The sequence below is a fragment of the Lithobates pipiens genome, unplaced genomic scaffold, assembly GCF_037356315.1.
Source record: "Lithobates pipiens isolate NorthernLeopardFrog02 unplaced genomic scaffold, aLitPip1_a1.2 Scaffold_16, whole genome shotgun sequence".
Taxonomy (NCBI): Eukaryota; Metazoa; Chordata; class Amphibia; order Anura; family Ranidae; genus Lithobates; species Lithobates pipiens.
Window position 1 is genome coordinate 280,119,958 of NW_027507748.1, and position 12,277 is coordinate 280,132,234.

At 47.7% G+C, this 12,277-nt stretch overlaps 1 protein-coding gene across 2 annotated transcripts in view; it reads right to left on the reverse strand.

Moving 5' to 3' along the window:
- The window catches only part of PARL (presenilin associated rhomboid like), a 71,612-nt gene extending 59,686 nt beyond the window's left edge, over positions 1-11,926 (reverse strand). For both annotated transcript variants that reach the window (XM_077481502.1, XM_077481501.1), the window contains exons 1-2: positions 11,791-11,926; positions 3,580-3,707 (exon numbers count right to left, since the gene is read on the reverse strand). In XM_077481502.1, the coding sequence (XP_077337628.1) occupies positions 3,580-3,641 (62 nt within the window). In that variant the 5' untranslated portion in view covers positions 3,642-3,707; positions 11,791-11,926. The remainder of the gene's footprint in view (positions 1-3,579; positions 3,708-11,790) is intronic.
- Between the last annotated feature and the right edge of the window lie 351 nt (positions 11,927-12,277).

The window sequence follows — 12,277 nt, forward strand, 5'->3', positions numbered from 1 at the left end:
AGCAGCTATCGGCCCATCTCCCTGCTCAACATAGATATCAAGCTATTCGCAAAAGTCCTAGCCACCCGTCTGTCCCCCCTATTGCCTAAGATTATTCATAATGATCAGGTGGGGTTTGTCCCTGGCAGGGAGGCAAGGGACAACACCACCAAGACGATACATCTCATATCCCTGATCCAACGTAAAGGTCTGAGAGCTTGCCTCTTATCCTTCGACGCCGAAAAGGCCTTCGATAGGGTCAGTTGGAGGTTTCTACAGCTGTCCCTAGAACAACTTGGCCTCGGAGCTCCCTTCATATCAAAAGTAATGTCCCTATACTCCCGACCCTCAGCTACGGTCCTGGTCAACGGTACAACATCGGCTCCCTTTGACATTGCCAACGGTACTCGGCAGGGCTGCCCCCTGTCCCCCCTCCTCTTTGTCATCATCATTGAGCATTTAGCTTGTGCCATACGACAAAACCCCTCCATTCTTGGTATTCAAACTCCGTCTGCCCATCACAAGCTTTCCCTGTATGCTGATATCCTTCTAGTGTATATTCAGAATCCACACATCTCCATACCATCCCTACTTAGTGAATTTCAACGCTTTGGTGTCTATAGTAACTTTAAGCTCAACATCTCTAAGACGGAAGCCCTCAACATATCCCTTACCCCCTCCACGCTGTCCCTTCTGCAATCCAACTTCTCATTTAAATGGCAGGCTAGGGGGATCTTGTACCTAGGGGTTGTTATACCCTCCAACCTAGCTGATTTGTTTTCTCTGAATTATATCCCTTTGCTTAACCGTATACGGAAGGACCTCGAGGAGTGGGGGGGATCTCCCTTGCCCTGGTTCGGACGGATTAATATCCTGAAGATGGACACTCTACCCAAGTTCCTGTATTTATCTCAAACAATACCCATCCACGTCCCCAAATCATTTTTTATCTCCCTACGCTCGCTGGCAATCAGATTCTTATGGAACAGGGGCCTCCCCAGGGTTAAATTTAAACTACTAACGATCCCGAAGACTTTAGGAGGAACAGGCCTCCCTGACTTTGAGACTTACCATAAGGCCGCTCATATGACTCGCATCATTGAGTGGTTCTCTCGCCCTTCCTGCAAGGCCTCGGTGTCTGTTGAACAGGACCTTTCTCCTGTAGATCTCCGAGCCCTTCCATGGGGTTATAACCTGGACTACTCTCGTATGACCTCCTTGTCCCCTCTGACTTTGGCCTCCCTGACGATGTGGTACAGGACGGGACTAAACTCCACTCTCTCCTCGGACCCGGGCCCCTTGACATCCCTCTTTGACCATCCTGCTTTGCCACAGAGTGCAGGGGCAGCCTCCCTAGGACCTTTTAAGCGCACACAATAGCCGCAGGCCCGTACCTTTGTGCCCCCCTCTCAGGGGACCCCGGTCTCCGTGACAGACTCCGAAGATTGGCTCACGGCCCTACATGTGTCCGCATTTGCCAAACGACTACACTCCTCCTCCCAGATACATCGCCAGCTTACCAATTTCGAGGAACTGTGTTCGCTTACAGAAACTTCCAAACACTTACTGTCCTCCTTATAAAACCTGCTACAGACTTTAGCACATGATCAACTCCCACATTACACCAGGCTGTGGTCTGCGGATTTGGGTGAGGACATCTCTGTGCCGGAATGGCATACCTCTTTTCATTTCACACATAAGTCAACAATCTCCTGCTACTCCCAAGAAAAGAACTACAAACTATTATCCAGGTGGTACAGGGACCCTGCTACTTTACACAGGATTTTCCCGTCTACCCCGGCCACCTGCTGGCGCTGTGAAGCTTCAGTCGGAACTTACATGCATGTCTGGTGGGACTGTGAGAGGATCCGCCCCTTCTGGACACAGGTTTTTGAATGTTATAATCTCTTGGCTGATACCCCGGTTCCTATCTCTCCAAAAATTGCATTACTCTCTATTCTGCCAGGGTCTATTAAATCGCAGAGACAAAGATTGCTCCGTTTCTTTATGTCCTCCGCTAGGCAACTGATACCTGCTTATTGGAAGACGACGACCACTCCCCCATTGTCACGGTGGGTATCGATTATGAATGACACCATGAGAATGGAGGAGATGTTGGCACTGGACAATGACACTTACGCCAAATTTATTTCTCAATGGTCGATCTGGCTCCGCTTCTCTTCTTCTGACGCTTTAATGAACCAAATCTTAAACACATGAGGACGCTGTGGGCTCTCCCTTACCCTACCCCCCCTCCCACCCATATTCCTTCCCCCTCCCCCCCTTCCTCCCCCTTTTTCCTCCTCTCCTCTTGCTATTTAGCTTTCCCCTATACTGCCTTGCTCCTCTTTACTTTGCTCCTTTCTCTTCTCTCTTCCTTTCTATCTTTTCTTTTTTATGTTATTGTCTAAAAACTGCCTCATGTAGTAACCCATGGGTGTTTCTCACTACTGTGACCTCAGGGATCGGAACACAGGCCGTCTTCTCTACTCTCCAAGCTTCCCGTCAGGGACCGGCTGTGGCCGATTGTCATTAGCCGGTCTCCCGTAATTGTACCTCTGTTACTGTTCCTGTCTGCATTTGCCTCATGATGGTTACTGTTTATTGTTTTTACTTGACATGCTTTAAAAAAAAAAATTTCAACACTAACTATAGGCCCATATCTCTACTCAATGCTGATACAAAACTTTTTGCCAAGGTCCTGGCAAGTAGAATGAAGGTCCTGATGAATGCACTGGTTCATTCTGACCAGGTGGGTTTCATATCGGGAAGGGAGGGAAGGGATCTCTGATCGTTCCTGAGCAGATTCTGACCGCCGCAGGCACTGTGGGGGGGCCTGATTGGGGCCCCCTACCGTGGGCAGACAAGTAAGCCAATATGCCTGCCCGTGCCATTCTGTACATCGTCGTGCGGCGGTCGGCAACTGGTTAAATACCTCTCCAAGTCGATGGCCTGGTCCAATCAGGTGGTCTCGTTATGACGCCAGATAAGACACACACACACTTAAAACAGAGTTCCACCTAAAAGTGGAACTTCCGCTTTAAGCACTCCTCGCCCCCTGACATGCCACATTTAGCACATCAGTTTTTTTTGGTGGGGGGGGGGGGGGTGGGGCAGTGTGTAGCCTTTTTTTTGTGGGACTTCTTGTCCTACTTCCTATCTTCGGCCACCTAGGGGACTCTTCCCTGGGGCAGTAATATTCTGGGACTCAGGTCCCAGAAGATCAGCTGGCCAATATTTATTTATATATTAGACATGGACCAGAAAGTTAGAGGAAAAGCATCTGAAGTGAGTGTAAATCCCCAATTAGTTCTCACCAAAATAGGTAACCCCTCTAGAAGATTGCTCTTCCCCTCCTGTTCGAGTATCCAATGTAACGTTTTGATTTTGAACACAGTCACTGAGAAAAATGGTCAAAAAAGAGTGAATTTAATTTCCCAAAGAGGGGAAACCACACCAGTAAAAGCCTGGAGCGGTCCTAACCATCCACACTATCCATAACTTAAAAAAAAAAAAAAAAAAAAGGGTTTGGGTTAAAGATGAATTTCAAGTAATGCATTGTTGATGACCTACAAAAGCACATAAAACATAAATGCAGACCTTCGTCCATGACACCAATTTCTCCTTGTACAGGCTTTCAGGATCCAACAAGCGGAAGTCATTGTGGTCTTCTGTGTGAAAACTGAAGCATAAATTCAGATAATGTTTCTGGTATACATCTTGTGCACCTATAAAAAAAATAACGCGGACAATTAGATTCTTTCATATAAATAAAAATATACAAGCAGCCAAACCCACCCATATTAAGGACAACTAATTATTAAACGCATGTGCGAGAGATAGAGAAGACAGAGACATGCATGCATAAAACAGGGGTTGACAAATTTGCTTGGAATCTAGGAGCCATCTTAAAAAGTTAGGAGCCAGGTCCGTGACGGCGATTCGGACCTGTCCCTGGCCTGACATGGAGACGAGTGAGGGGAAGATAGCAGCGCCGTCGCCGCCCCCCCTCCCCCCCCCCCCCCCCCGTCTCCAAGTCATTGCCCATAGCTCTTAGAGGGACATTTTAATTTATTTTTTTCAAATGACAATTTTTTTTTCAATTGCATTTTAGTGTAAATATGAGATGTGAGGTCTCTCTGACCCCAGATCTCATATTTAAGAGGACCTGTCATGCTTTTTCTATTACAAGGGATTTTTACATTCCTTGTAATAAGAATAAAAGTGACACAACATTTTTTTTAAAAGAACAGTGGAAAAAAAAAAAAAGTTAAAATAAGCAGAAAAAATTATAATTTTTAAACGCGCCCTGTCCTGCCCGCATATAAAATCGGTGTTCGAACCACACATAGGAGGTAGCGCCGTGATCGGTAGAGCGAGAGCAATAATTCTAGCCCCAAACCTCCTCTAACTCAAAACGTGCAACCTGTAGAATTTTTTTAAACGTCGCCTATGGAGATTTTAAAGGGTAAAAGTTTGTCGCCATTCCATGAGCGGGTGCAATTTTGAAGCGTGACATGTTGGGTATCAATTTACTCGGCGTAACATTATCTTTCACAATATAAAAAATAATTGGGCTAACTTTACTGTTGTCTTATTTTTTATTAACTAAATTATTTTTCCCAACAAAAGTGCGCTTGTAAGTCCGCTGCACAAATACGGTGTGACAGACAGTATTGCAACAACCACCATTTTATTCTCTAGGGTGTTAGAATAAAAAATATATATAATGTTTAGGGGGTTCTAAATAAAGGGAAGAAGAGGCAGGTAATATAAAACAGGCAGAGGAAGCTTCATTAACATTGCTGGTTTGTCATACCAACGGCGACCACAAGAGGGCGCCAGATTCCATAAGGAATCATAGGACCGCAGAAGGCCTCAAAGCCGTGGCCTAAATTTTCGGCCGTCGGCGGAAGGGCCCGACGCGATCACGCTGGGGGGGTCCACAGAGACAGGATACCCCCAGCTGTGCTGCCCCAGGCGCGAGGTCGCTATTTCTAGTCGCCAATGCGACCTGGAGCCCGGGTTTTGTCGAGCCCTGGCATAAAATGTGTTGTGCTGTCCCTTAAAATACAATGAAATCAATATTTGTGCATACATTACTCCTTTACCCTAGAGTCACACCTATGCATTTTTTAGGTTTTAGCAATAAAGTTAACTTAAAAAAAAAAAATTTTTTTTTTAAAAAATGAAATCTCCCCGTGCTCACGAGTATGTAGGTTCCGCACACATGTAAACGGCGATCGCAGCACACACGTGAGGTATTGTTGCAGACATCACAGTCAGAACAATAATTATAGCACCTGACCTCCTGTGTAATTCTGAAAACCGTGTAAACTGGTAACCTGTAAAGTCTTTTAAAGTGTCACCTTTTGTGATTTTTTAGGTACACGTACGTATGCACAATTTTTAAGCATGACATGTTCTTGTATCCATTTACTCTGCATATCATCTTTTATTTTTTTTTACCAAACAATTGGCCATTATATTGTGTTTTTGTGCATTAAAGTGTAAAAAACTTATAGTATCTCACAAAAGTGAGTACACCCCTCACATTTTAGTAAATATTTTATTATATCTTTTCATGTGTCAACACAAGAAATTACACTTTGCTACAATGTAAAGTAGTGAGTGGCTAAGGCGGCACAGTGGTGTAGTGGGTAGCACTCTCACCTAGCAGTAAAAAGGATCAATGGTTCAAATGCCAACCATGACACTACCTGCCTGGAGTTTGCATGTTCTCCCTGTGCCTGCGTGGGTTTCCTCCGGGTACTCTGGTTTCCTCCCACAAACCAAAGACATGCAGGTAGGTTAATTGGCTTCTGTCCAAAATTGGCCCTAGTATATGAATGGGCACCTTGGATTGTGGGCTCCTTGAGGGTAGGGACCAATGTGAGTGTGCAATGTACAGGGTACCGAACGGGTTTTTTGGTGCCGAAACCGATACCGAAAATGAAAAATACACTAGGCCGAAAACCAAAACCGTAACAGCACCGATACCGAAAATGACCGTTTAAAAAAAAAATTTTTATACAGAAGGTGGTCAGAGACTGGGGTCATGGTACAGGAGGTGGTCAGAGACTGGCGACATGGTACAGGAGGTGGTCAGAGACTGGCGACATGATAAAAGAGATAAGTGCAGCCAGTGTTGCCCCCAATGATGCAGCCAGCGATGCCCCCCCAGCGATGCAGCCAGCGATGCCTCCCCAGCGATGCAGCCAGCGATGCCTCCCCAGCGATGCAGCCAGCGATGCCCCTCCAGCGATGCCCCCCCCAGCGATACAGCCAGCGATGCGCCCCCCCCCCCCAGCGATACAGCCAGCGATGCGCCCCCCCCCCCAGCGATACAGCCAGCGATGCGCCCCCCCCCCAGCGATACAGCCAGCGATGCGCCCCCCCCCCAGCGATACAGCCAGCGATGCGCCCCCCCCCCAGCGATACAGCCAGCGATGCGCCCCCCCCCCCAGCGATACAGCCAGCGATGCGCCCCCCCCCCCAGCGATACAGCCAGCGATGCGCCCCCCCCCCCCAGCGATACAGCCAGCGATGCGCCCCCCCCCCCCAGCGATACAGCCAGCGATGCGCCCCCCCCCCCAGCGATACAGCCAGCGATGCGCCCCCCCCCCAGCGATACAGCCAGCGATGCGCCCCCCCCCAGCGATACAGCCAGCGATGCGCCCCCCCCCAGCGATACAGCCAGCGATGCGCCCCCCCCAGCGATACAGCCAGCGATGCGCCCCCCCCCAGCGATACAGCCAGCGATGCGCCCCCCCCCCAGCGATACAGCCAGCGATGCGCCCCCCCCCCAGCGATACAGCCAGCGATGCCCCCCCCCCGCGATACAGCCAGCGATGCCCCCCCCCCCGCGATACAGCCAGCGATGCCCCCCCCCCCAGCGATACAGCCAGCGATGCCCCCCCCCCCCAGCGATACAGCCAGCGATGCCCCCCCCCAGCGATACAGCCAGCGATGCCCCCCCCCAGCGATACAGCCAGCGATGCCCCCCCCGGCGATACAGCCAGCGATGCCCCCCCCGCGATACAGCCAGCGATGCCCCCCCCCAGCGATACAGCCAGCGATGCCCCCCCCAGCGATACAGCCAGCGATGCCCCCCCCAGCGATACAGCCAGCGATGCCCCCCCAGCGATGCAGCCAGCTATGGCCCCCCCCCCAGTGATGCAGCCAGTGATGCAGCCAGCGATGCCCCTGTGCAGTGAAGAGAGCCGTCTGGTTGAATAGAGCGCCGGGAACATCACAGCTTTAATTTCAATAGCTGTGTGTTCCCCGTCGCGCGCCGTCACACACAGCCCCTCCCCCTTGTCCAGGCACTTGATCTGTCTATCAAAGTTCCCCGGACAAGGGGGAGGGGCTGTGTGTGACGGCGCGCGACGGGGAACACACAGCTATTGAAATTAAAGCTGTGATGTTCCCGGCGCTCTATTCAACCAGACGGCGGCGGCTCTCCTGCGCTATACACCCCCCCAGTTCCGCCCCCAGGCCCCGCCCCATTTTCGGCTCAATTATCGGCCGTTTTTTCCTTTCGGCAAATTGCGGAAAAGGGCATTTTCGGCCGATATGTTTCGGCGGCCGAAATTTCCGTGCATCCCTAGATAGGGACAATTGTAGACACTCACTCAGGTTGAACTGGATGGACTGGTGTCTTTATTCAACCTTACTATGTAACTATGTAACTATGTGAGTATACAGTTTGTATATTTTCTGCCCCCTCAAAATAACTCACACAGCCATTAATGTCTAAAGCGCTTGCAACAAAAGTGAGTACACCCCTAAGTGAAAATGTCCAAATTGGGCCCAAGGTTGTGATATTGTGTGACCACCATTATTTTCTAGCACTGCCTTAACCCTCTTGGGCATGGGAGTTCACTAGAGCTTCACAGGTTGCCACTGGAGTCCTCTTCCACTCCTCCATGATGACATCACGGATCTGGTGGATGTTAGAGACCTTGCGCTCCTCCACCTTCCATTTGAGGATGCCCCACAGATGCTCAATAGGGTTTATGTCTGGAGACATGCTTGGCCAGTCCATCAGCTTTATCCTCAGCTTCTTTAGCAAGGCAGTGGTCTTGTTGGTGTGTTTGGGGTCATTATTTTGGAATACTGCCCTGCGACCCAGTTTCCAAAGGTAGGGGATCATGCTCTACTTCAGTATGTCACAGTACATGTGGCATACAGGGTCCCCTCAATGAACTGTAGCTCCCCAGTGCCGACAGCACTAATGCAGCCCCAGACCATGACAATTCGATCACTATGCTTGACTGTAGACAAGACACACTTGTCTTTGTGCTCCTCCCCTGGTTGCCGCCACACACGCTTGACATCAGCTGAACCAAATAAGTTTATCATGTCTCATCAGACCACAGGACATGGTTCCAGTAATCCATATCCTTAGTTTGCTTTTCTTCAGCAAACTGTTTGCATGCTTTCTTGTGCATCATCTTTAGAAGAGGCTTCCTTCTGGGACGAGAGCCATGCAGACAAATTTGATGCAGCGTGCGGCGTATAGTCTGAGCACTGACAAGCTGACCTCCCACCCCTTCAAACTCTGCAGCAATGCTGGCAGCACTCATATGTCTATTTTCCAAAGAAAACCTCTGGCTATGATGCTGAGCATGTGCATTTCACTTCTTTGGTCGACCATAACAAGGCCTGTTCTGAGTGGAACCTGTCCTGTTAAACTGCTGTATGGTCTTGGCCACCATGCTGCAGCTCAGTTTCAGGGTCTTGGCAATCTTCTTATAGCCCAGGCCATCTTTATGTAGAGCAACAATTCTTTTTTCAGATCCTCAGAGAATAATTTGCCATGAACTTCCAGTGACCAGTATGAGAGAGTGAGAGCGATAACGCCAAATTTAACACACCTGCTCTCCATTCACACCTGAGACCTTGTAACACTAAGGGGGTCACATGACACCGGAGAGGGAAAATGGCAAATTGGGCCCAACTTGGACACTTAGGGGTGTACTCACTTTTGTTGCCAGCGGTTTAGATAGTAATGGCTGTGTGTTGAGTTATTTTGAGGGGACAGCAAATTTACACTGTTATACAAGCTGTACACTCACTACTTTACATTATAGAAAAGTGTAATTTTATCAGCATTGTCACATGAAGATAGAATAAAATATTTACCAAAATGTGAGGGGTGTACTCACTTATGTGAGATACTGTATGTAGGAAGATTTGTTTCATCTGAGGCTGTTCACTTCACTGGGTATAGGAGAGGGTTAACATCCACTTTAAAGTGTATTTGCATTTGAAAAATGCTATGCAAAAATGCTATGCTATGCAAAAATTATACGAACACCTAATAATTTATTTATTAGGGCCTCTGTTTAATATAAAAATGTTTGGGGTTCCAAGTAGTTTTCTAGCAAAGAAATGCAGAAAAAAAAAAAAAATATAATATATATATGAGAAATGTTAGAATTGGTTTGGACTGGAACTGGTTAAAGTGGTTGTAAACCCACTTTTTGGACTTCTACCTATAGGTAAGCCTTATTCTAGGCTTACCTATAGGTAGTGGAAATATCGCCTAAGCGTGCGCATGCGTGGGGAAGAAACTAAACTAAGTGCCGTTGCTTCCCTAGCCTGCGCAGTTAATCGCGAATGCAATGGAGTGACATCACACGGCTACAGCGAATGACCATGCCGGAGTCCGCGGCCTGGAAGGAAGAAGGGCCAGAAGATGGATGCTGCCTACACTGGGGACAGCAGTGGATTCTTTTGCAGGTAAGTGGCCCATTATGCTTTTCATTTGCAGGCTTTGCGGCAAGCAAAAGAGGAAGTAAAACCCATCAGGGTTTACTTCCTCTTTAAACAGTGTAAATTTTAATCAGATCTAGAAAAATAGGGGTGTTCTAAAACATGTCTGTGTGTATATATAAAGAGAAATGTTGCCGATAATGCCGCTGAAAAAAGGGGAGGCACCATCCCACCGGGTGCCGCACATGTTTCATCCCGGCACACCCCTCAGAGTCTCCCCTCCCACTCCTGTCAAACACAGCCTACCAGTGCCTGGTAATGCACGTCACGCTGTGTGGATCTGAATCGCTGTGCAGCCAATGTAACAATGTCCTGCCTCCTATGACACACGGCACAACGATTCCTAGCATTGGATCAGAGTGCTGTCTATCACAAGAGGCGGGACATTGTTACATCGGTTGCACGGCGATTCAGATCCACACAGTGCAACATGCATTACCAGGCACTGGGGAGGCTGTGTAGGACAGGAGTGAGAAGAGGAGGAAGGGGAGACTCTGAGGGGCGTGCCGGGATGAAACTGGCTGCACGGCGATTCAGATCCACACAGCGCGACATGCATTACCAGGCACTGGTAGGTTCAAGCTGTACGTAACAGGCGGGCTGCACAACATGGGCACTGGTGGGCTGCTACATCTGATGGGCACAGGCATTGGTGAGGCTTCATGGCATGGGCACTGGCAGGCTGTTACATATAGACACAGGAGAGGCTGCATGATGGGAACAGACAGGCTGCTGCATCTGATGGGCACAGACACTGGTGAGGCTGCATGAAGGGCATAGGCAGGCTGCTACAACTGACTAGTAGGCTGCATTTGATGGACACTGGTGAGGCTGCATTGATCTCCTGTACCATGTCCCCAGTCTCTGACCATCTCCTGTATAAAAATATATTTTTTAAAACAGTCACTTTTGGTATTGGTTTTCGACCTAGTGTATTTTTCATTTTCGGTATCGGCACCAAAAAAATAAATAAAGAAAAAATAAAAAAATAAAAACATTCGGTGCACCCTATATATATATATATATATATATAACACACACACACAGTTCTCCAGAGGGTCACCCACCTTAACTGTTGACACTTTCCAAACACACCTTAAATAGGGACTGCAGTCTGCTTACATAATCTGTAATAAAAACATCTTTGCCATTCTGACGCTTCCCTCCAACCACTTTGCATATTACTTTATATATACACTGCGATTCTGTACTTGCCAAATATGCTGCAGAAATCTCCTTCCCCTGAGTCTGGCTGCGCTCGATTTAACTGTGGGCAGCTGAAGCTGCTGCCTGTTCACTTCCTGTTCTCACACCTCCAGCTCTGCAGCTCTCATTGGTCCTCTTATGGACTTACCCCCCTCCCTGGCAAACTATCATGAGATAGGGAAAGAGCTGTGCATGATGTCATAAGCCTAGGCTAATGACCAGACAAAAAACAGGAAGTGGGCTGTATAAGGTATATACTGGCAGAAAAAAGTTTTACTATCCAAAGTTAAAAACAACAAGTGCAGAAGAATTAATAGATGTAGAATTGAAAAAAAAAAAAAAGACTTTTTTTTTCAATAAAGATTTAATAAGCTGCAACTTTGAGACAAAAAAAAATCATTAAATAATAAACTTGGAATGTATGGTAGAATAATTTCAAATACTAATATGAACAGCATGCCAGCTTAGATAAGCTGTCCTTTTGGGGTGGAATTGTAATCAACATAAGAAATGGGCCCCTCCTTGGGCACACTTGGCAGGCAGTCATAATAGACACCCCATGGCCTCTGTGTCTAGTAAAGTCTATATAGAGTTCCTTTCTATCAGCACTCACACTACATTGCTCTGGATCAGCCCCTCAAGGTGAAGCAGCAGACTATTCACAGATAGTCACCCACTCTAGGGACCCTGCAGAGTATCTCTTCTAGGAAATGCAATGAGGCACCAGTCAGCTATGGACAGGCTGGGGCTTGTAGTTCCTCTCCTCCCCTAGAAATCAACTGTCACCATCAGGACTGGAAGTACTCCAGCCAAGCCCTCTTTTACCTCTCTGCAAGAAGGGAATACAAATTTCCACCTTGGCTCCAGCAGTCAGTCTCCTCTCTTTCACTTGAGTTTCCTCTTCCCCTTTCCCCTTTTCCCTTTCCGCCTCTCTCTGCCAATCACAAGCTCTCCGGCATAAATATCGGCACACGGAAAATGGCCGCCTCCGGGGTTGAAGACATTCCATAGCCAAGCATTGTTTTTGGTCTTCTCCAAAATGGCCACCGTGTGTTATTATAGGTATTATGTAATTTTGGTACCATATTCAAATTTATATTAGAGGTGATTTTTTAGATCCCTCTAAACTTTCACTCTCACAGCAGAAGCGCAGCGCCATTTATATTTATCATTTATGCACTTTATATGAGATTTGGTTTGGCTCATACGGTGTGTGCAGCATTTGCTTTACTTAATCATTTTATTTAATACTCCTATTAGCGCAGGAGCCACAATCACCATATTTAATTGCGCGGTCATGCTACACTACCCA